This window comes from Cnephaeus nilssonii (assembly GCF_951640355.1).
Source record: "Cnephaeus nilssonii genome assembly, chromosome: 5".
In the NCBI taxonomy this organism is placed as follows: Eukaryota; Metazoa; Chordata; class Mammalia; order Chiroptera; family Vespertilionidae; genus Cnephaeus; species Cnephaeus nilssonii.
Window position 1 is genome coordinate 11,953,466 of NC_137076.1, and position 23,561 is coordinate 11,977,026.

At 43.9% G+C, this 23,561-nt stretch overlaps 1 protein-coding gene across 1 annotated transcript in view; it reads left to right on the forward strand.

The window, feature by feature from the left end:
• EBF2 (EBF transcription factor 2) overlaps positions 1–23,561 on the forward strand; it is a gene marked incomplete at both ends in the record, with an annotated part of 200,516 nt that overhangs the window by 117,993 nt on the left and 58,962 nt on the right. The window contains one exon of the mRNA XM_079770420.1: positions 21,476–21,557. Within this exon, the coding sequence (XP_079626546.1) occupies positions 21,476–21,557 (82 nt within the window). The remainder of the gene's footprint in view (positions 1–21,475; positions 21,558–23,561) is intronic.

Here is a 23,561-nt window from a genome sequence, read left to right on the forward strand (position 1 = left end):
CAAAAGAACTTCACAGCAACATCTAGGTAGTGTTTAGTTGAATCACTAGGTACTACAGCCCAGCCCAGTTGACACTCAAAACTAACCATCACAGTCCTGAAAACTCTTTTCTGTTTTCTGAATCCTGGACCCAAATAGATCACCTGGACTTCCTTCTTGATCCCAAGAGATGATCTGATTTGTTGGAGATGTTCTCATCCCTTTCGTGTAGCCTGGTGAACTTAGACTGCTTCAAAGATGATGAATATAACTTTCTAGTGTGCTTCCCAAGTCTTGTTACGAAATAATAAACTATTGCCTGGGTTGAATTGTGATCCAGTCTCTTAGGAAATAGCCTGGAAATGTGGGAAGGACTCGTGTCTCTGTGAGCTGGCCTTCAGTCTTTATGCCTCAGCTTTCACTAGGTGGAACATATGGGAGGGATCAGTGAACGGCCTGCAGAGTGGAACCCAGCAGATTTTCTGACTAAAGGGAAACTTGTATTATGGCAAGCTCTGAATCAGAAAAGGTGATGCCTAGAGATGGAGATATATCCCCTTTGTCAAAGTCAAGGTATAAAGACTGACGTTTCACCTCTCTGGGCTATTTTCCTGGGAGACTTGCTCACCATCCAATGCAATAGTGTATTGTTTCTTAGCAAGACTTGGGAAGAACATTAGAAAAACAGGAAAGGTGGGAGTGGGAGGAGAGTCTTCAAAGGCCTGACATGGTGTTTCCTAAGTTACCTTTCGTTTTCGTTAGTATTGACAGTGGCTGAGCCAGCCTGCCTTTGATTCAGTCCCAGATAATTCACAGAAACCCTTGACCGGGCCACCATATGGAGAGGACGAAGAGGTCCTCCTCACATATTGCATTGTGGCTTCTCAGCATCTGGGGCCATGGAGCCCTCACCTGGTGGTCCTGCCTCACAGTAAAAGAACTGACAACTCCCTTCGCCCCCCTGAGCTGACTGCATGTTTGAGTCAAGACCTCTTAGAACACCTATTGGGTTGTGGTGGTTGAGGAATAGTTTGCAATCATGTAAAGGGGGAAGTTAAGGGAACCCTTATAATTATAATCACACACACACGCACACGCACACACACAGACACACACACACACACACACACAGCAAAGGAGCATAGGGCCTGCAAAGAATTGGCTGGTACCTGCACCAACATTTAAATCTGAGCTTGTGGATTTCAAAAGCAAAGTATAGGGATCATCACGCTCGACCTTAAAATGTATTCCCTGCATGGGTTATAAGGGCTTTGGAAAGAAAAGCTTTCTTTCTATTATGGAAATGAAAACCTGCATGCTTTCTCTCTTTCCCCAGATCAGCTATGAAGGGATTTGGGGCCCCACAGCCCATCATGACTCAGAGGCAGCTGCTCTGACCCGAGGCTTGCACAGACCTCCAAAGGAGACTGTCCAGAGGCTTGGCCGCCCAGTGATTAGGCCCTAAAGAGCTATTCTGTGTTTCTGGCAGTTCACACACACACACACACACACACACACACACACACACACACACACACACGCACACGCACACGCACACACACTTCAAATTTCAAAAGGCAGCTGATGAAGTGTATTCATAAGGACTGGCTCAAGTGATGTAATGGTGGGTGGAGGGGTAAGGGAGTGGACTTGAGAATAGAAAATTGAAGACGGACAGATGATACACGCACAGACCCCTTCTGCAAGCTCCAGTGTTCTCTCAGCACGTCCCCGCACGTCCGCATGATACACTGTAAAAGTGCCCGAGGTCTATGGTGGAGCCCAGGCCCTGACAATCCCTCCGTTTCCACGCTCACAAGTCTGATGATCTTCCTCAGCCCACTTTGTTTCTGAAATGGTTTTCTGAAAAGCCCATTCTTTTCTTTTCTTTTTTTTTTTTTTTTTAAAAAAATACATTTTTATTGCTTCTTAGAGAAAGAGGAAGGGAGAGAGAGAAGGGAGAGAGAGAAACATCAGTGAGAGAGAAACATTGATAGGCTGCCTCCTGCACACCCTCTACTGGGAATCGATCCCCAAACCCAGGCATATGCCCTGACCAGGAATCGAACCAGTGACCCCCTGGTGCATGGATGGCTGCTCAACCACTGAGCCACACCGGCTGGGCAAAAGCCCATTCTTTTCTAGGTAAGAGAGCCTGAGAGAAATTCTGAAATTCACAGGGTTGTTAAGGGATAAAATCTTTCATAACGCCTCAAAATTGGGAGTGTTACAAGGAGAAAACATATGTCAAAATTCCCCAAAAAGGGAAATATTCTCAGGGGCTGAGGTGAAAAATACTTCAAGGTACAGGGCCCCACTGGGTCTTGTAATCTGAACAATAGGAAAATGACCAGCGTGATGGGGCTGCTGGAGAGCTATGGAAACAGGCCTGGTTTCTGAAACCACTGTTAAGATTGCACCCTCGAAGCCGAAGCAGGTGTTTCCGGAGCACCCCAGAAACAGGTCTGGGAAAGCCTCAGCCCTAAGCTGGCGAGCAAGTTCCTTATTTTCTGTGCGTCTGGTGCGTTTCCGAGCACCCGTGGGCACAGGTGTAGCTACTAAGGGCACCTGAGATGTCACCTTGCTGTTCGGATAGTCAGCATGGGTGTTACAGCCATAGGATAGCTGGATCTATAATGTCTTGTGCCAGAACTATATATTGCAAGGGAGAGAGATCAACCAAAGGACTTGTATGCATGCATATAAGCCTAACCAATGGACACAGACAACAGGGGGGTGAGGGCATGAGTGGGGTAGGGGTAGGGGGGGTAAAGACACATATGTAATACCTTAATCAATAAAGAAATGAAAAAAAAAAGAGAATCCAGGCTCAGACATCTGATTATGGAACCGCAAAACTTCGGGCTTAGTCATGCTCATGAAAGCCATTTGGCCCTGTTTTCTCTGTGAACAAAGCTATCTGTGTTGGTTCATTTAATCTAGCATATATCTGGCAATTATTGATATTAAATTGATTTAGTGTTTCGAAGGATGTTTCAGACACCAAACACAGAACTCCTAGCTTATTTTACAGATGAATCCAGGATGTGAATTCCTTCCCAGTGCAATCAGCTCTTGGTTTAACCCCTAAAGTGTGAGCATTGATCCCTTCTTAACTTGGCGACTTAATTACTCTCCATCGTGCCCTCCTTCTGTGTAATTTATTCTCTGGAAATAAACGGGTGGAGGATCACCTGCGTGAGATCATTTTTACTGAGTAGACATTTTGCTAAATGTGTCATGGTTATTTACCAGAAGGCTGACTCTACGGTAGAGACATTAACAATATCTGCTATTTCACAAGAAAGTTCTAAAAGGTGTTTTAGGTTGTTTCCCAAAGCACCTAAGTAATTCTCCCAGCATCTCTCAGAGGTATTCGTCAATTTTACAGGGAAGATATGTGAGGAATGTGTCTGAAGGGTGACAGTAGGCAAGTGAAACACAGAGAGGTGAAAATATTGTCAGTAATGTAGACAGTAATTGAACAGGATTGCCTTACTCTTAGGCTTTATCCTCTAGGCCACACTGCCTCCTACATTACATTATAGGTATTAACATAAGCATGGGAGACTAATTTTATAGATCACAGGAAAAGTAGATGACATTTACCTTCACTTTTCACTGAGTCATCTCATTAGGAGAAGAGTATATATTCAGCCCACGTTAAAACAGTTCAGAACAAAATTAGTTCACAGACTGCTTTATCGCTTTTTAAAATATTGTAACATAAAAGTTAATGTGATTAGCTTTGTTCATAAAATAAATAAGAGGTGTTTCCCTGGCCAGTGTGGTTCAGTGGTGGAATGTCAGCCGACTGCCAAAGGGTTGCGGTTGATTCCGTTCAAGGGCATGTACTTGGGTTGCAGGTTTGTTTCCTGGCCATGGTCAGGGTGCATGTGGGAGGCAAATGATCGATGTGTCTCTCTTACATCCATTTCTCTCTCTCTCTCTCTCCTCTCTCTCTCTCTCTCTCTCTCTCTCTCTCTCTCTCTCTCTCCCCCCCTTCCCTCCCTTCCTCTCTGAAAAACAATGAAAAAAAAAATATCCTCAGCTGAGGATTAACAACAACAACAACACCAAGGTGGTTTTATTATAATCTTGGCCAGCCTCAAGATAGAATATATACCTAACAAAATAATAAAGACTAGAACAAACTGTGCAAGACCATGAACTGAAGTTCACTGGGCCTTTCAGTTGACTTATGTGAAACTTGAACTAAAAATGCACCCCTAACCCCCACTCCAGTCCTTGGATAACAGCAGGGAGATGGGAACACATTTTGATTAGCTTAGAAGCTGTATTATCAAATGAAAACTTGCAATCATGTCACTAGAATTGGTGAAATCTCCTTTTATTTATTTACTAGAGGCCTGGTGCATGAAATTCGTGCGGGGGCGGGGGGGGAGTGTCACTCAACCCAGCCTGCACCCTCTCCAATCTGGGATCCCTCTCACAATCCAGGACTGGTGGCTCCCAACTGCTCACCTGCCTGCCTTCCTGATTGCCCCTAACTGCTTCTGCCTGCCAGCCTGATCACCCCCTAACCACTCCCCTGACAGCCTGTTTGCCCCTAACTGCCCTTTCCTGCAGGTCTGGTCACCCTTAACTGCCCTCCCCTGCAGGCCTGGTCCCTCCCAACTGCCCTCCCCTGCTGGCCATCTTGTGGTGGCCATCTTGTGTTCACATGGGGGCAGCCATCTTTGACCACATGGGGGCAACCATCTTGTGTGTTGGAGTGATGGTCAATTTGCATATTACTCTTCATTAGATAGGATAGAGGCCTGGTGCACAGGTGGGGGCCGGCTGGTTTGCCCTGAAGGGTGTCCTGGATCAGGGTGGGGGTTCCTTTGGGGCGTGGGGCGGCCTGGGCGAGGGGCCTGTGGTGGTTTGCAGGCTGGCCACGCCCCCCGGCGACCCAAGCGGAGGAGGCCCTGGTATCTGGGATTTACTTATCTTCTATAATTGAAACTTTGTAGCCTTGAGTGGAGCCAAGCCTCCTGCTTGCTCCGTGGCCACAGCCATTTTTGTTGGGATTTATTTATCTTCTATAATTGAAACTTTGTAGCCTTGAGTGGAGGCCTGGGCCCGCCAGGGTGTGCGGAAATCTTGGCTTCCTCCATTGCCAGGGAAACCCAAACCTCCTGCTCGCTCCGTGGCCGCAGCCATCTTGGTTGGGTTAATTTGCTTACTCGCTCCTGATTAGCTGGTGGGCGTGGCTTGTGGGTGTAGCGGAGTGCTGGTTAATTTGCATATTAGTCTTTTATTAGATAGGATTTTTTAATAAAGAACTTTAGACATGGAATGGATGCCTGGCTGCTTGTTGGACATAGTGTTGTTGGAATCACTTTGGCAAACTGAGGGATGGTGACTTTTCAGGTTCTATCTGTTGTGGTTCAAGGCCAATTCTACCAGGAGGAATGGCTAAATTATAGCTTTATTTCAGATGAGTGAGCAGCCAATAGGCTCTGACTCATGCCTGAGACAAGATGACTTCCTTAGGATCTTTGTAGATATCAAATATTCCCAGGCTTTTTTTCTCAGGAATGGTTTTCTTTATTTGAGTCATCCGATTACATGGTCTCAAGTGAACAGTTCATGTAGACACATAATCTACTGCATGATAATGTTGGGCCAGAGGCACTTGTGTGCCATTTCTGGGGGTAGAGTTTGACAGGGAGAGACTGGCATCGGATCCCTGGTTTCTGAGTCCGCAGAGAATGCCGGGCTGGCCAGGGCTGCCTAGGCCTGCCTTTCTCCCAGCGTGGCTGCGTGGTCTGCTGGGCGTCTTCCCCAGGGAGCTGTGGCCATTGCTTTCCCAGGCTCCTGGACCCAGGCCTGCTGCTCATTTAAGTCCTGGCATCTCCCTGAGAAAGCAGAACAGGCTCTGTGACCTCTGAGTGAAGGGCGGAGATGTTCTATACTTCCAGGTCAGCTGCTGACTCCCCCAGGGAAGTAATCTTTTTCTCTAAGCTGTGTTCCATTAGTCACTGCATGGGGAGAAACCGTGCACCCAACATTCAACTCCAGCGCAGTGAAGGCTCATTAGGGTAAAACCAAGTAGGGGCAGATTATTCTATATTGAAAGGGTTTATGACCCAGGCCGTTTTTCCCCTCGTGATGTTATAATTTCAGTCTTTTGTTTTTGTTTTTGTTAATCCTCACCCAAGGATATGTTTCCATTGATTTTTAGAGGATGGAAGGCAGGGGGAGAGACACACAGAGAGAAACATCAATGTGAGAGAGACACATCGATTGGTTGCCTCCCTGCCCCAACCTCGGGGATGGAACCAGCAACCCAGGTATGTGCCCTTGACTGGACTTGAACCCGGGGCACTTCAGTTTGCAGGCAGACGCTCTATCCACTGAGCCAACTGACTAGGGCAAAACTTTAGTCATTTATTTAATTCTCTGCCGCATTCCAACAAAAACTTTCGATGGTTTATTTGGCTTATCAGCACTTCTTTCAAAGGCATTTGGAGGGCGAGACAGCCAAGGTCACTAAAGATCTCAGCTGAGTTTTGGGGATTAAAGGCAACTAATATTGTTTTGTGTTACTTTGCGGAGCGCATGCATGTGTGTGTGTGTGTGTGTGTGTGTGTGCGCGTATGCGTGTGAGCTGACACAATAATGATATCTTTTCTGGCAAAGGGAATGAGTAGTTGAACTATTTTAAAGTTTAGGATCCTTGTAGATATCAAATATTCTCACAATCTTTTTCTCAAGAAAGGTTTTCTTTATTTGAATCATTCTGAGTTTATGGTCTCAAGCAAACTTACTGGGTAGACACATATTCTGTGCCAGGCTTTAAGGATAGATCTCATTTAATGAAGAGCAGGAATAAGTATATAAAATCAACTTTCATCTTTAGAAATGGCCTGAACTTGTAAAACTGCGTGTGAAATAAAACCAGGTTGAAAAAGAAGAAAACAAATCTCATCGGTTTGGATGTTGTTCGGAAAGCTGGAGCTGGGCTGGGCTCAGTCAGACTTCTGAAACCTGAAAATGAAGCCAGGGTTTTGCTTTAAGCAAACTGGGCCTGACTTATGGATGTCACATGAATCTGCCCCATTCACATTTAGCCTTTCTTTGAACCCGGGGTGAGAAATCCCAGTAACTCAAATAGGGTGGAGCATTTTATGCCTAGCCTTCATTTTTGAAATCAAGTGGCTCAACCCTGGCGGGTGTGGCTCACTTGGTTGGGCGTTGTCTGGTGCACTGAAAGGTTGTCAGTAGGGGGCGTACAGGAGGCAGCCAATCAATGTTTCCCTCTAGATTCTCTCTCTCTCTCTCCCCCCACTTCCGCTCTCTCTCTTAAAAAAAAAAAATCAATGAAATATATTTGAAAAAGAAATACAGAGGCTCGGTTTCACCTTGTTTTAGTAAACCAGAATATTTCTGAGCATCAGTCTGATATGGTATGGAGGAGAAAGATTAGACATGTAGGCTAGAGCAGGAGAAGTGCCCAGAGACTGTGTGTATTCCCAGTGCAGAGTGCTTGGGGCTAGATGGGTCCTGGTTCCATCACTACACGTTTTTTTGTTGGAGCCTCAGTTTTTCAAAGAGAAAATGAAAGAAGAGATTCTTGTTATCTACTCATAGGAGAAATGACCACTGACTAGTTAGTGGTCTCTGTGAGATGACCAGAGTGAATCCAAAATGCAGTGGTATTAGATAATGAAGAAAAGGGAGAAATCTCTTAATGGCATTTAAAAGAAAGGTCTCATTTTTGGTACTAAGATTTGGAAATCTCCAAAAAGTTAAGTGATTCCTATAGAGTTAATAGAGACTTTAGAATTGATAAAGTTTGAATTCTAAAATAAAAATTGGAAATAATGACTGATTCCTGAAACCTCATGGAGATTACAGGAGTTGGGTTGAGATTACATTAATGTAATCGTGGCATACTAAACCGACAGACAACATCCTGGAATATTAGCCATATCTGATGCTTTTTTGTATCAAATTCTTGACCTGATTTTTGTCCCAGTTTCTTTTTTATATCAACTAGATTTAGTTCTTCCTTTAAGAAAAAAAGTTTAAAAAATTCTAATGAAAGGCGGCTGACTTTACTATGGGTAACATAAGAAAATCTATTTTGCTAAGGCAGCGACACAATATTGAAATACCTGGTTTTAAATTTTATGTGGGTTTGGCAAATGCAGTCTGAAAGTGGCTAATATGATACCCGACCTGGTGTTAATAGCCAATGATAATTCCATATGTACCACCTGCTACCTGTCAGGTTACACGTTCTTTCTTTTTTCCTTTGTTGGCGTGAAGGTTATATTAGCTGTGAATATGGGTCTTGGTGGCTAGAGAGGAGGCGGCATGATGCTTCTCTAGATGAAATAGAGCCTTGATGTAATTATCATTTTGGTTTATTTTCTTCTGTCACCCCTTCTTCCCAACTCATCTCCCCCCATCAAAGTCTATGAAGCCTTTAAAAAGCTCAACATCCCATCTTGAATTTGGGAACTGGGGAGAGAGAGAGAGAAGAAAGGAGAGAAAGGGAAGGAGAGAGAATGAATCACAGCATAAACTAGAATGTTTGTGGAGGAAAATCCTCCCGCCAAAAATATAAAATGAGAGAAATTTCCTGGAATGCACAGATGAGGGGGAAATGCGTTAGCCGAAGATGCGTTAGCCACAGAGTCAAATCTCTTTCTTCCTAAGAACATGTCAGGAATTTCTCACAAGCCAGCTTCACAGGGATCACAATTGTGTCCTCTCTACTCTTTCCCACTGGTACATATTTTGAAATCGGGCAAAGCTGAAGAAAATATTTTTTAAAAACCTCAAACTTAAACCAAACCACTCGCCTGCAAATACATGGGACTTGACTGGGTGAGTTATCTGGCTCTTCCACCTCAAAGCTCTGCTCCAGTAGTGGGGGCTCGGCCCAGCACTTTATGGGAGGTGGGGAGACCCTCCCTTCACACATTCCCTGAAATCAGGTTTCCTATTATAACCACTCAAAATGGAATATGGAGAGTCTAAAGATGAGCACAGAACATCAGCATGATTTTTTTCTTGAAAAGTGAAGACATTATCATATATTTTTCGAAAGAAACTAACTTTTGCCTCTTACTGGTATCATTATCCCAGCTGTTGTTATGTTCCTTCTGAGCAACAGTGAATGGCACAGAAAGCTCCCTTTCTTGCAGGCTTTAAAAAATCTTCCTGAACCATTTAACCTCCTTGGATGGGGGCTAAAGGCAGAGGCTATGGTTTGACTCAGAAAAACTGCCCACATGTCTGATGTTTCCAAAACTCTCCAAGTAATACCATCGCTCAGAGAAATTGTGGCAGCTTTTCCCAGGTGCTTTCAAAATAGTTCCTCACCCGGTCAGTCACCGCGGTGGCCCCATGAGGGAGCTGCCTCAGGTTCTCCTTCTAGACAAGGAGAAGAAACAGGAATCTAGGCTGAATCTCTAGAGATTCCCCTCAGTCGGGCTCCCCGGCATCTGCTCCGGGCGGTGGCCACAGGCCTCGGAGGTGCTTGTGATCTTTTTAACTTTCTTCTCAACTCCACAGCTAGCGTATGTCCTAGCTTTGTCCATATATTTATGGTCAATAGTGAGGAGTTATGGTAAGAAACCCGGGAAAATGGTTTCCCATCCTTCAGAGGAAGTGTCTGTTGTGTGTAGAGTCACTGCAAAACATGAAATTGCAGTGATAAAAACCAGGCACATTCAGGTGGCCCTCTTCTTTTGGCCCAAGAACCTTTGGGCCACTATCATTAGTGATTTTGCCGAGTGGAAGGACCAAGGAGCTCAGTATTTTCTCTAAAATTATTTCTCCTCTCTTTGAAATGTAAGCACTTCCCCTGCCAGCGCGTGCATCTCCCACTTTCTAGATTCATTCTCAATTTGCATGACTATCTATTAAGCTTACCTTGGCCTTCCAGATTCCCATCGTATTTAGGATTTTCCAGCAAGTCATCTGCCTACCTTGAGCTCCCCTCATCCTGGTTTATTTTTCGGGTCAAAATCCAGCTTCATGCTTGGCTGTAAAATTATATAGTTTCACGTGTTCAAGCACACAGATGCCTACGTTTCTTTGAGACTGTACTCTTCAGCTTTAAAGAAGGACCCTTCATTGTAATCATTACCGAAAGGATACAGTACTAATGGAACTTAATTGTTTCCACTGGATGCATCTCGGGTGTTTTTGGCAGCCAAAATGAAAATGATTCCAAATACCATCAAAGGGGCTTATAAGCACCCAGCATGCACAGAGTGTTTTGATATACAGTGGAGTGTTAATATCATTATCTCTCCTAATACAACATACGGTTACTTTAATCCTCTCCCGCCTCTGTGATCTTAGAAGATCCCACGGATAGAAGGCAGAGAATAAAATACTATATACAAGGAGACAAAGGGGGAATTAGTCCCCATCCTCAGTGCATTTTTTTTTTTTATTGTTTGAATGTTGGCTTCAAACATGTACCTTTATCAATACTGACTTCTGTATCTTCCACGCTAGTTTGAGTTTGTATGCGACATCAAACATACCTTTTCACACATGTTCTTTCCAGATTTTTTTAACACTTACTTAGCAGTTTATAGAAGGAAGTGAATGATCTCCTCAAGCTGCTTACAAATTAAAAAAAAATCTGTGCTTATTAATTATGCAGGATTAGTCTAATTATAATTCAGCAAATTAATTAGCGACAGAAGGTGTTCTGAAACATTGGAGTACATTTGCATGTTAAATGGAGAGGCTAGTCTGTAATATATGTAAATTTATGCATGGCTTCATAGTTTAATTTAAAAATTTGCAGCTGCATATGGTATGGGAGCAGGTGAAAAGTCAGTTTTAGTTTAATGATGCTAACAAACATTGGATGGTGTCCTGTCTTAGCAAGAGAATGCACTCATATCTGCTAATCTATGGCTCTGTCATAAGAATATAATATTACATAGATGCTCAAATTCAAGGTCACTAGTGAATGGACCCATAGGTGCACTAGGTATAAAGCTGAAAACTGCAGAGAGAAAGCTGTGACAGGAGAAGCCCAAACTATGAACTTCGTTCGCCACTTTATCCAATATTGCTTATTGAATCAGTCAGACTTAGCTTCGGGAAAGCAGCATTTCAGCCTGTGGGTACCTTTTTGTCTGACTGGTTATCTATTCTGGCAGGTGCAGAAGAGTTGTCCAACCTTGATTCCCTTTCCAAATATTCACATTTGCACTTCATTTCAATTTCCTGGAGCCGTGGGAAAGTTATTACCAAGTTATGAATTAATGGTAGGGTAGAGAGTTTTACACATTGGCCTCAACCATCTGGCAAAACAGTAAAACCAGCGGACCAGGCAGCAGCAAAGGGCTCTTGGTGTAATTGGTGTTCACTGCTCAGCCTAGCATAGATGAGCTTGGGGGGAGGGCCTAGGACGAAGGGGGAAGGGAAGACGGCAGAAGGGGCACTAAGGAAATAGGACGGTAAGGACCCATTAAGCTGATGGCTGGCTAATAACTTCATTTCTCTCCTTCACCCGAGTAGTCATGGCATTAGAAAGGGAAATAGATTTGTATTCTGATTCTGAAGCCTCACTGAAAGATGTTTCCTGAACTCGGTCTGTATGTTCGGTTTCACTCCGTCTTTTTCCCTTTTCTTAATGAGAAGAAAGAGGAAGGGATGCAGCAAAAAAAAGAGGATACAGGTTTTTTTTTAAAAAAAAAAAAGAAAAAACGAGGACTATGGAGCCGTGCACATTGCAATGAGCCCTCCAAAGACATTTTGTGAGGACAATTGGAATTACAAACATGCTCTTAGTGTGTTTCATTCCACGTCAGGCCCAAAGAGTTCAATTATTATTTTCATTAATGGTGTCAGATTTCCATTCGAGTGCAAACACAAGGACTTTTCTTTAGAGGCTTTTTCCCTGTTGAGTCTCGTAGTGCCAAGTAATGGAATTCAGGAGAGGGAAGATGTGTCTGAATGTAGAAGAAAAAAATATTCTAACCTATAACCTCTGGTTCTCGGAAACTGCAGTGTGTTGCTGGTCAACAATAAGTGGAGAATCCAAGTGGCCTCCTTGTTTTGGCACCTCGGCCACTGTTTACAGTCAGTTGCTTGCCACTGGAGCGATGGGAGACATTCCCTCCAGAAGAAATCATGAAATGGCTTTGAAATGAAGTCTATCGATATGGAGTCAGATTACACAGTGGGGGAAGTCGCTCCCTCCTGGTGCCTAAATGAATATAGCAGATCTTACTCCTGAGGCTGTGTGTTTGGTAACGAAGGCACTATTGCCAAACTGAAATGCCACTTCCAGGAGCTTGTAATTGGCGTGAATGCCAAATAGAAAATGGCCTGTTGCCAGGTAGGAACCAGAGTCAGTGTAAGTAGCTCTGAACTATTTTGCCTGCCCATTGTTTACTGAAAACAGTGACGAGGATTTGGGCCCTTCATCTTTGGTTGTTTTTGTTCTCTTCCTGCAATCTGTTGTGTAGATTAATTACAGATTCTTTTTTTTTTTTTTTAAAACCTCTCCCTAAAAATTAAGGGAAGATCTACAAGTGGAATATATATTAATAGTGAAAAAAATAAGGAATGTAGAGGAAGAACAAGATTTGAATTTGTGGCAAGACTCTGGTAACTTGGTATGGAAAGCAGGCCATTTTAAAACGGGGGTGGGGGGCAGGGAAAAAAGGGCAATTCAGGGGACAGGGGGCACAAATATGCCTGGTGATAGGTGAAGGAGCTAACTTACTAGGTATCAGGCATTTACCCAAACACTGTGTATGCATAACTATTCCTCACTACTGGCCTACAAGTTCATGTTACAAAGGAAGGAAGTAAAGGTCCCCAATAAATATTAAGTAAGCAAGTAATAACTATAATAATTACAGAAGACTCGACATTGTGTGAAAATGGCTTGCTAAGGACACCCCAAAGTCTGAAATTATCTGCTATGAAAGGAATTAACTCGATGGTCTATTTAAACATCTCCACTGTAGGAGAATCCCCTCTGTCCCTCAGGTAATTCTTTCTAAAGTTAGCTTTGTTGACTTGATTCTCAAAAAAATGGTTTCCAAGGTTTAATTCAACTTACGTTACACATATGACTTTAGGCTTTTTTCATTATAGTCTTGATGGACAAATGGCCTTGAGTCTTCCTCACACTCAAGCAGTCTTCTACATTCTTTTTGCAGAGGGCTGCAGCTATGTGATCGGTGCCATCTTTGGACCATGTGGGTTCTTGAGACATCTTGTTTTCCAAATTTCTGATAGACTTGCTTATCTTCCGCTGCATATTCCAAAATAGCCACAGAATTTCTAGAGAATGAAGTCCCTGACAGAAATGAAAGACTTTTGTTTGTTTGTTTGTTTCCTTGTTTTGTTTTGCAACACGAAGAATGACTCCACTCTCATATCCAGGGAGTAAGATGAAGGATGTGCTGTGACCCCCCCAAGTAGATCGACAAGGCACTAGTCTCTTACAACAAAGAGCTGCTTGGGAATGTGTCCCACCTCTCCTTCAAAAGAAGCTTCGCCAAGCTCCTGTCAGAGCAATATATTTCTAAGAGTCAGGCAAACCAGAATTCTACTCTTAGCTCTTCCACTTACTAACTGACCTTGGGAAAGTAATCTGACCTTTCTGAGCCTTTTTCATCTCCTCTGTAAAATGGGGAGGTTAATTCTCCTACTCTCAGAGTTGGGGGGATTAAATGAAAGCATGCATGACAAACAATATGTGGTAAATAAATACAAGCTATTTAGCTATATATATATAAAAGCCTAAGCGACCGTTACGACTGGTTGACTGAATGACCTGTTGACTGAACGACCAGTCGGTAGCTATGATGTGCAGTGACCACCAGGGGGCAGACTCTCAACTCAGGGCTGCCCCCTGGTGGTTATTGCACTCCCTCAGCCAACCTCCTGTGGCCAGCCAACCTCCCACGGTCCCTCCCCGCCCCCCCCCCCCCCTGCTGGCCAGCCCTGATTGGCCCCAATCAGGACTGGGTGAGATGGCCCCGATTGGTCCCAATCACTGGCCAGGCCAAGGGACCCCATCCATGCATGAATTTGTGCACCAGGCCTCTAGTTATTACTATAATCATCATCATAACTAGTCCTTAGCTAAGTGCAGTTAGAGAGGTTGAGTATAGTTGGAAGTAAGAAAATTTATTGCTTAAAAATTTCTGTAAACTTAAATTTTTTGGATCTGAAATGGCCTTTTATTGAAAAAGTCTAGGTGAATAAGCTTTAGTGGTAATATGAGCCTTCCATAGGAATGTATGGAGACTAGAGTTTATACCTACTCTGTTAACCCTTTGCACTCGCTTGCTTTTTTCTCGATTCCTTTATTCTACTCGGGATTTAATGCTAACTGTGTCGAGTCACACTCGACATCCGAGTGCAAAAGGTTAATGTATTTATTAGTGGCCCAGTGCACAGATTCATGCACATTGAAGGGAAATTAATTAGAAGAAAGATTCGTGCAGTAATTACGTTACTGCAAAAAAATTACACATCAAAACAGTATATATAATTTAGTATTATAAAATTAAAACATGCATGGGATTGGCGCCAGTAAAAGCTTTATGTGTATCACGCATATGCGAGTCAACATTTATTTTTAAATTGCCAGTGCATGTCATATGTACTGGCCAGTCTGTCAGAGAGTTAGACAGATGTTCGGTCGGTCACTTAGCCTTTTACTAGTATATATATATAGATAGTTACTTTTTAAGGGCTTGTATAATAAATGGATTACATAGAAAATCAGCTTATAAAAATGAGTATTTGATTTAAGCCTAAAGTAGCCACTCATTTAAAAAATTTTAAGCCATCTCCCCCTTTCCATGGATCTTCTTGGACCTTTGCACCAGCGCCATCTTACCAAGCAAATCTCAAGTACCATGCGTTCTCAGATGCCCTATTGTCAAGTCTATAGGGCACAGTAAGAACCCATGGAGAGTCTGACATCCCAGAGTCTACTTAAATTTGTGGACTTAAGTGAGACTCTCATTAGGTCATTGGAGCTTCTTACCTGGGCTGACACCTAAACCATCAACAGATTTCTCACAAACAAGTGGTGTTCAGGCCAAGGCTGCGCGTACCTTACGTGGACTGCCGGGTTTGGATTCTGTTGGAGGTTTGGGGGGAGGAAAATGAGTTCTCTGTTGCTGGAAGGTTCAAAGAGGATATCACAGCAAAGACCTAGATTAAAGCTGGACCATTATCCTTGTGCTTTACACTGGTGACAAGTGGAAACCCATCAGCCAGGGGTTTTCCTACCACAAAGCGCAGAGTGAGCAAGTGGCCCTCGGGCTCTCCAGCTCAGGCTCTCACTCTGACGGCTTCTCAAAGGATGTTAGCTTGAGAGGGTCCTGGGAGAAGAGAGGCAACTGTCTATTCCTTTCACACACAGTTTTATGGTCCAACCTATCCCTATACTTGGTAGCGCTCAGAAATGATATGAGAGTGTTTTAAAGGAAAGGGGTTACCTTATTTTCAGGAACACTCCCAAACAGGGGAAGCCAATTGTATTTTAATTTGTAGGACTCTGGAAAAGGAGGTTTAGTAGTTAATCCAGATAAGTTGTGTTTTCCTCAAAAATCAATGGACATAGACCTTTAAGCACCTACAGTGTTTGAGGCTAATTCTGAAATGGCTCAGACTTTAGTGATCCAGCCTTCTTATGTGGCCATGGTGGCCGCGAGAGAACCAGATACTGCAGCAAACCCGTGCTTGGCCCTTGGAGAGCCTGGAGGGTGTTCGCACCCCCATGGTGCATAGATGTAGCCATATCATCGCAGAGGTTGTTTCCAGAGTAGGCAGGATTAGATCTTTTTAAAGGAAATAAACTTCAAAATGAAAGGTGTTTTACAAATTATTTTTCATAGAGTAAGGCTCTGCATAATGGTAGCTGTTACTAGTGCCAAGTTCACATTCTTTTGATATACACCTCCTCTAATCTTTTTGTTTAAAGAAGCTTTTGTGCCTTCCATAGAGCTCTCCTAAAGATGTTATGCATTACAATTTCTTAGAAGGCACTAGAGTTTGGATTTCAAATTGGAGGTAAATTGAATGGCTGCTTCCACACATCTGGAGAAATATTATACTGTGTTCTGTACTAGTCAGATCATTGGTTATAATCCTAGAATATGGCATGAATATTAAGTGGTTACCCTTCCTGTGGTTTAGAGATCCCTTCCTGTCCTAACACCAGACCTTAACTCTACATCCTATTTGTGCATCTAGTTTGCATCTCAGTTTCTATCTGGGATATGCTCAGCACTTGTCTAGAGCCACCTAGAAGCTTTCATGCTAACTTAGACAGTGCTGAGTGCTCCAATAGTCCAGAGAATGGGGAAGAGAAGAGATTTATTGGGTACTAGGTAAGCCACTGGGATTGTACTCAGACCCTTTATTCAGAGGTCGAGAGACTCATCTCAGTATATGAAGAAGCATATTTTGAATAGTTTGGTTGTGTATTCCATGAGGGTAAGGATTTTGTCCATCTTGTTTGCCATCGTGCCTGAAAATTGGTGGCAAATATTGCATACTTAATAACTGATCAAGTCAGTAAATAAATGAATTCACCAGGGGTTTTCAACTAGTGGCATTTACTTCCATGCCACTATCTTTGACCTAATGTTTTCCTCTTGGTGTGCTATCATCCTTCAGTCTCCGAGAAACCTGAATCCTTTATAGTTTTGTTGTTATTGTTGCTGTTTTTGCTTTTTTAGACCATGTTTTTTTTTCTTTTAAATTCTCAGCCAACAATATGTTCATTGATTTTAGAGAAAGGAAGGAAGAGAGAGAGAGAGAGAGAGAGAGAGAGAGAGAGAGAGAGAGAGAGAGAGAGAGAAACATTGATCAGTTGCCTCCCATACACACTCCTACCGGGGATCAAACCCGAAACCTTTCAGTGTACAGGACGACTCCATCAAACTGAACCGCACCAGCCAGGGCTCTGAAGTTTTTTTAAACAGCCATATTGAAATATTATTTACATACTGTAAACTTCACCCATTCCAAGTGTACAGTTCAATGGTTTTTAGTATATTCACAGAGCCTTGCAACCATCACCACAACCTAATTGGTGCAGGAAACATGGAACGCCAGATGGAACTTGTTGCCAGAAAGGCCAAGGTTTAAATTCTTGTTTCATCACTTACCAGCTGTGTGGTCTTGGGCAAATTTATAAATTCTTGGCGCCTTTGTTTTTCCTAGCTGTGAGATGATTTGCCACTTACAAAGTTGTGAAAAATAAATGAGGCAATGAGTATCAAGAACATAGCATGGCACAGAATAGGCATTTGGCTAGCCTTCTTCCCCTGTCCTCTATGACCCTTGTACCCTTCAGCTGATGGACCACAAAGGATGGTGAGCAGGGACAGAGATGGCTGTGGTCCATGATATTCCTGAGCCACCTTCTCCTGCCTCGGAAGCATAGAGAAAGGATGCTAAGGGAAGGTGCATCTCGCTCAGCAACCTGCCCATCAACCTCATGATACCACCAGCTCCGACCGAGGCATCAGCCAAGATGCTCCATTTTCTACCAACCAGCCATCCCTGCCTCTTTTCTTTCAGTCTCAGAGCAGTGGGCTTGATATATCTCTCAGAAAACCCCTGTACCCCCCTCCAGCTGGGCTTCAATAAGTGATGATCTTTTTGCCTTCAGTGGTTTCTGCCCCCAATGTAGCCATTTCTAGTGGGTTTACAACTCTCCGTGTTTTTCTTAGCACGCATAGAATGGTAATGCTATGGAAGCAACCCTAGGGACAATCTGGTTAAACTCTCCTAACACTTGAAGAAACCAAGGCCCAGAGAAGCGAGGTAACTTGGTTACAAAGTTAGTTGGTAGCAGATCAAGACTAGCTCACTGTCAGCATTTAATAAATATTTGTAGAGTGAAGGAATGCCCTTTGGTTGACCTAGGAACTTGATTGAAATCTGAGGGTTTGAGTTCACTTTTTCGGGGCGGGGGGGAGTATTCTTTTTTAAAAAATTATTTTTCAATTAAAGTTTACTTGAGTTCATAATTGTAAATGTATCTTTATTATTGAAAGTACTACAGATGTTCTCCTTTTTCCCACCATGGACTCCCCTCCACCCTGCTGCCACCCCCTCCCCAGGCCTTCACTGCACTATTGTCTGTGTTCGTGGGTTATGCATATCTTATATAATCAAAGGGTAATATGCAAATCGACTGAACAGCAGAACAACCGACCGCTTTGACGCACACTGACCACCGGGGGCAGACACTCAACACAGGAGCTGCCCCCTGGGGGTCAGTGTGCTCCCACAGGGGAGCGCTGCTCAGCCAGAAGCCCCGAGCCGGGCTTATGGCTGGCGAGTGCAGCGGCTCTGCGGCAGCGCTAAGGATGACTGCTGGCTTGGGAGCAGGCCTAAGCCATCAGTCAGACATCCCCCAAGGGCTCCCTGACTGTGAGAGGAAGCAGGCCTGGCTGAGGGACTGCGCCCCCCCCCCCCCCCCCCGGAGTGCACAAATTTCGTGCACCGGGCCTCTAGTATGCATATAAGTTCTTTGGTTAATCTTTTCTCACCCACCCCTTCCCTCTGAGATGCATCATTCTGTTGCATGCTTCCATGCCTGACCCCACCTCTCTGTTCCTCTTTATCTATAAAAGGAGGATAAACCTGTAGTTGTTAGTGTATACTCTTAAGGAAGGAGATTAGAGGCCCTGTGAAGTGTACCATGCTAAGTGGTAATCACATTTACGTAGTCAACATTGTCTGGAGGAAGTGAAAATGACTCCCATCCCGATGAGAATCTACACATTTGGTCTGAATCTTGAAATTCATTTTGGTTCCCCATTTCTAAGTAGAGAGAGCTGGCATTTTGCAGGCAGCCTCTGCCTTCGGAAGGATCTGGACCCAGGGGATTTGCTCCTGAACGTTACCCTGTGGTTAATGGCTGGTTTGGTCAGGAAAGGGTTCTGTACCAAGCCCCTGAGCATGATGGGTGGAGGGGTACAAGGAGGCAGGTGGAAGACATCAGTACAAAAAAAAAAAAAAAAGAGAAAAAATTGGAGATGTCAGTAAGCCCCAGAATTCCTTTAAATTAATTTCTAGGTCCACGTGTAAACTATCCAGGCCATAATTTCTGGTGCTGGCCACTTAGAAATAGAAATAACTATGCCTCTTTTACAAAGTACTATACAATATAAGAGAATTCTTCCCCCGCCCCCGCTCCCCGCTCCTCCACCCCTCTCTTAGCCTTTGTGAACAGAATGTTATATCTTCAGTGTGCAGGGGGGCTGTGTAGGTTAAAACCAGCAAAAAAAAAAAAAAAAAACGAGGCAAAGCTGGGTGTTTTCCATGCTAAGAACTGTTAAGGGTCCTAATTTAAAAATGAATAAAGCCTTTCAGCAGGCCCCTTGTTTCCCTAAATCAGTTTGATTTTATGTAAACATTTATCTCCTTTGCACTTTTCCACCCACCGCACCATTGCTATAATAACGCCTTCATGAACATTAATGTGTTCGCCAGATACGTTTCGGAGGAAGGGTGGGGTGGCTAAGGGGAAGGATAACACACACAGAATGCATTAGAAGGAGCCCAATTGTGGGGAAACTTTCCCCAAATCAAGGAGTTAGTGAGAGAAAGCACTTGATTTGATTCTAGTGGGGATTTTTTGGGGGGGTGGGGGATGGGGGGGTAAACTAGGGTGGAGGTGACAGAGGAGGAGATATAGGAGGCGAGAAGTAAAGCACTGATGGGGCCTGGAGGGCGAGGTGGAGCGGGGGTGGGGACTATTGTTCGGGGAGAGACTTTGCAGGGACAAGGCAAGTTCTGAGTCTGCGGGGAGCGGCTCCGCGCCTCGCCGGAGCCCGCAGAGGGCTGCGGAGGACGCACACACGGAAGACGGTTTCCCCGGCAAACACAGAATGTCTGACTCCGAATCCATCTTTTCTGAAAGAAAAGCAGCTCTCGCTGTGAAGCGCTCCGAGGGCTGCGGGCAGACGCTCGGCTGCGCCGGGAGAGCGCGGGCAGGTTGCGCGTTTGGACGCCGCCGCCGCGCGCGCGGCCTTGGGAGCCTGGCACCTCCCGCCCCGGAGGAGATGAAAGGAGAGATGGGAAAAGCAGATGTTATAAAATAATGGGAAAATAGTTAGCTGTTATGTCTACATTCACACCCAACCTTATTCATTAGATGGGGGTCAGCAACACTTGACCAATTATTTTTAGCAAGTCTGGAGAAAAAGAGATTCACAGAAGAAGAAAAAAAACAACGCTCGAAAAGTGCAATCCCCCTCCTTTATCATTTACTGTTTATCTTTCCATCAGGTTTTCTTTTTTCTTTTTTTTAAAGTGCGAAATACCATCCGTTGGAGTGCTCTCTAGTTCTTCTGTGTGATTTGTAAAGAATTAACGATAAACACGGGGTCAGCGTGCGAGCCGCTCACCAACCGTTGCTTTAAAATAAGAATTTTGGGGAGCGCCGCTGATTTCTTCTTATTTGTGCTGGTAAATTCTGGGGGAAATGTCTATCTTTTCCTTTAAAGTTCTAATTCAAGGCATGGATGTGAGAGTTCTGGAGGGACTTTGGGACTGCGGTAAAATTTCGTTGTCATAGTAACAGGAAGGGAAATAGGCCTCGCTCACCTGGGACTTTCGCACTGCAAAAGCTGGACTTTTTTTTTTTTTTTTAAGGAAAAAGACTCTGCAAGTAAAATAAATGAGAAACTTATTGTATTTTGAAACAAAAATTGCAAACATTAAATACGTAAATCGCTGAAAAGGCCGCTTCTGCCATTTTTCTTGGTGGATGATTAAAGATGCCCCATTTTTAAATTGCACAAAATACTTCATTTAGGAGATTATTGGCTTAAAAAATACGTCTTGCGAATGATGACCTCGGACCATGATTCTGTGCCTTTATATTTTCTGGATAATCTATAAGGAGTCAAAGGACATTCACTCTTGTTATTAATCATAAAACCCCCAGCGTGTACCCTGCACAGGCTGACTCTGTCTTTGGGTGGTAACATACCATTTTCTGATTTGTATACACATTGGCTGGAAATATCAGGCCCCCTCTGTGTGTAAGGGTGTTTGGGGGTGGTGAGCAGGAAGGTGTGTGTGGCCAGCAGAAAGCCACATACGGGAGGACCCCTAGGACTCTGGGCTAAGTCATGCCATTTCCAACCTCGGAGCTGAGCGAGACATTTCTGCTCCCCAGGAGTCACTGCCCCTTTGGAAACCCCCCCCCCTTTTTTTTTTCCTGAGAGAGCCCCCTAGCAACTTGGGGCGGGAGCACAAGCCAGAGCCCCGCTTGGGAACCACTTTGCAAGCCTCCGCCCGTGATGGAGCTGAGTTGCCACGGAAAACATCCAAACTTGCAAATTGCAGAGGGTCAGCAATGTTCCTTCCCAGGCAGGGCCGCTGAAATTCCCCAGGCCTGAAATACAATCACTTTCAAATCAAATCTAATAGAATGCATGGATATTCTCTCTTCAAACGTGTTTACTTAAAAAAAATGTAACACATTGCTTTCTTTTCACAGATTCTTTTTAAAATTTTTCCTCAAGTGCAATCAGAATTGTTTGAAAACAGCAGGAAACCCAAGGGACATGAGGAGGTTCCAGGTAAGGGCCTGCAGATTTTTCCTGTGAAATAAGTCATCCTGTTTTCTCTCTCCTTAGTCTTCTTTTCCTTTCCTTTCCTTTCTTTTTTTTTTTTTCTTAGAACACATGATTCACAGGTTGCTAACAATGAAAAAGATCACTGCGAGTGATAGCCCTCATCGATAGATAGCAGGGAGGGTTTCTTCCTCTTACAGCGCTCAGGCCTTCTGCCTCCAGTGCCCAAGCCCCTGGGGACGGGCACCAACCCGTGCTGGAGATTTGATTTTAAGCCCTCAGGCTGCCCTTCGCACACACAGCTGCCCACAGCAGGAACCATGTTCTTGATATTCAGCCACCCTGGGATTTCTCAAAGCAGCGTCTCTGTGCTTTCTGCAAGCAACAGCCTCTTTCTTCCCCGTCCCACCGGTTAACTATTCAGTGGTCTCTCTCCGAGTCTTTTGGAAAGCAGCAGCCCAAACAGCCGTGGTCACTTTAAGATCGCAGCATGACAACAAGACCCACGGGACAGTGACCCAGCTGCCTGGCAGTTAAATCTGCCACCGGTTTCATCACCCTTGCCACTGATGTACCGAGGATGCAAGCTAATAAAAACACAGAGCGAGGCAAAGTGTGTCAGGTCGGAGATGAGAGGGAGAGCAGCCCCTCTCTGCCCGCCCCCCTCTTCCTTAATCTTTGAAGGACCCTTATTTAATCCACCAAATGGCTTTCCTGCCACTCATGCCCAATGGAAATACTCAGGGCTCCCTTCCCCACAGGAACATTAAAAACGTGTTAAGTGATAGTATTCAAGCTTGAGACTTTAAAAAATAATCCTGGCCTCGACGACGACGAGAGAGATGGGGATGATAAGCCTCCTGTTTCAGGTGAAGAAAATGAGGTTCTGGGAGTTTAAGGAACTCACCTCTAACCACAGGAAGGAGGTAGTGGGGCCAGGAGTCCCCCTCCCCCCGCCACCACCCCCCCCTGCCCCCCACACCACGGCTTTGTGAGGTGTACAGCGCCCAAGTGTGTGGCTTTTGCGGATGCTTTTCTGACGTTCTTAGTAATTTCTGAACAAGGGGCTGCACATATTTATTTCACACTAGACCCCACAAATTATGGTTTAGGAACCGAGTCATGAAAGAGTTAATGGAAGAGAGGGGGATGCACACAGAGGCCAGAGAGAACTACTTCGGAAAAAAAATTTTTTCCCCCCACCACATCATGGTTATTACTCTTACTGGGACCTGGACAATTTTTGTTAGTTATTTAACATATTATCAGCCTCTCAAAAAAAAAAAAAAATTAAATCCCTCCCTCCCCTCCATGTATAATATGAAGACAAATAGAAATACAACGAGCTGTCTGGGGGATCAAGTAGGAACATCGTGCACGGGGAAGTCAATGGTACACACTATTATGGAAACGTATATAATGGAAACATATCATTTCAGTCCAAAATAATGTGTGAAATGCAAAAGAATTCTGAAGTGCTTCGATGACCAAAGCTTAGCTTTCACTTCTGGCAGAAACAGAGGCAGGGACACTAGCTGGCAATGTGGATTCTTATACCTGTATAAAGTTGAAGAGCTCTTAATAGGATGCCGTGTCATTTTATTTGTCCCAAATTGTAGAATTGTACTCACTAAGCATGCTAATTACTTCCCCTACTTCCTTAGTTATTTACTAATTGAGATTTTTCAATGTGTTTGAGTTTTTAACAGGGTTACAATAAGTATTGCTGGTCTCAAAATAAGGATTTTTTATCCTATGTGAAAATATTTGACTTTTGCAAAGACAACGGAAGTGATCTTTTTTAAAAGTTTGTAGATCCTATGATTGTCTTATTTCTGGGGTAGAATTAAAGGCAATTGGCAGGTGTGGGGATTTTTTTTGGTAGTTTTTATTGAGATAAAATTCACATAACATATCAATCACCATTTTAACTATTTTAAAGACTGCAATTCAGTGGCTTTTGGTACATCCACTGAATGTTGTGCAACCATCACCACTGTATATTCGAGA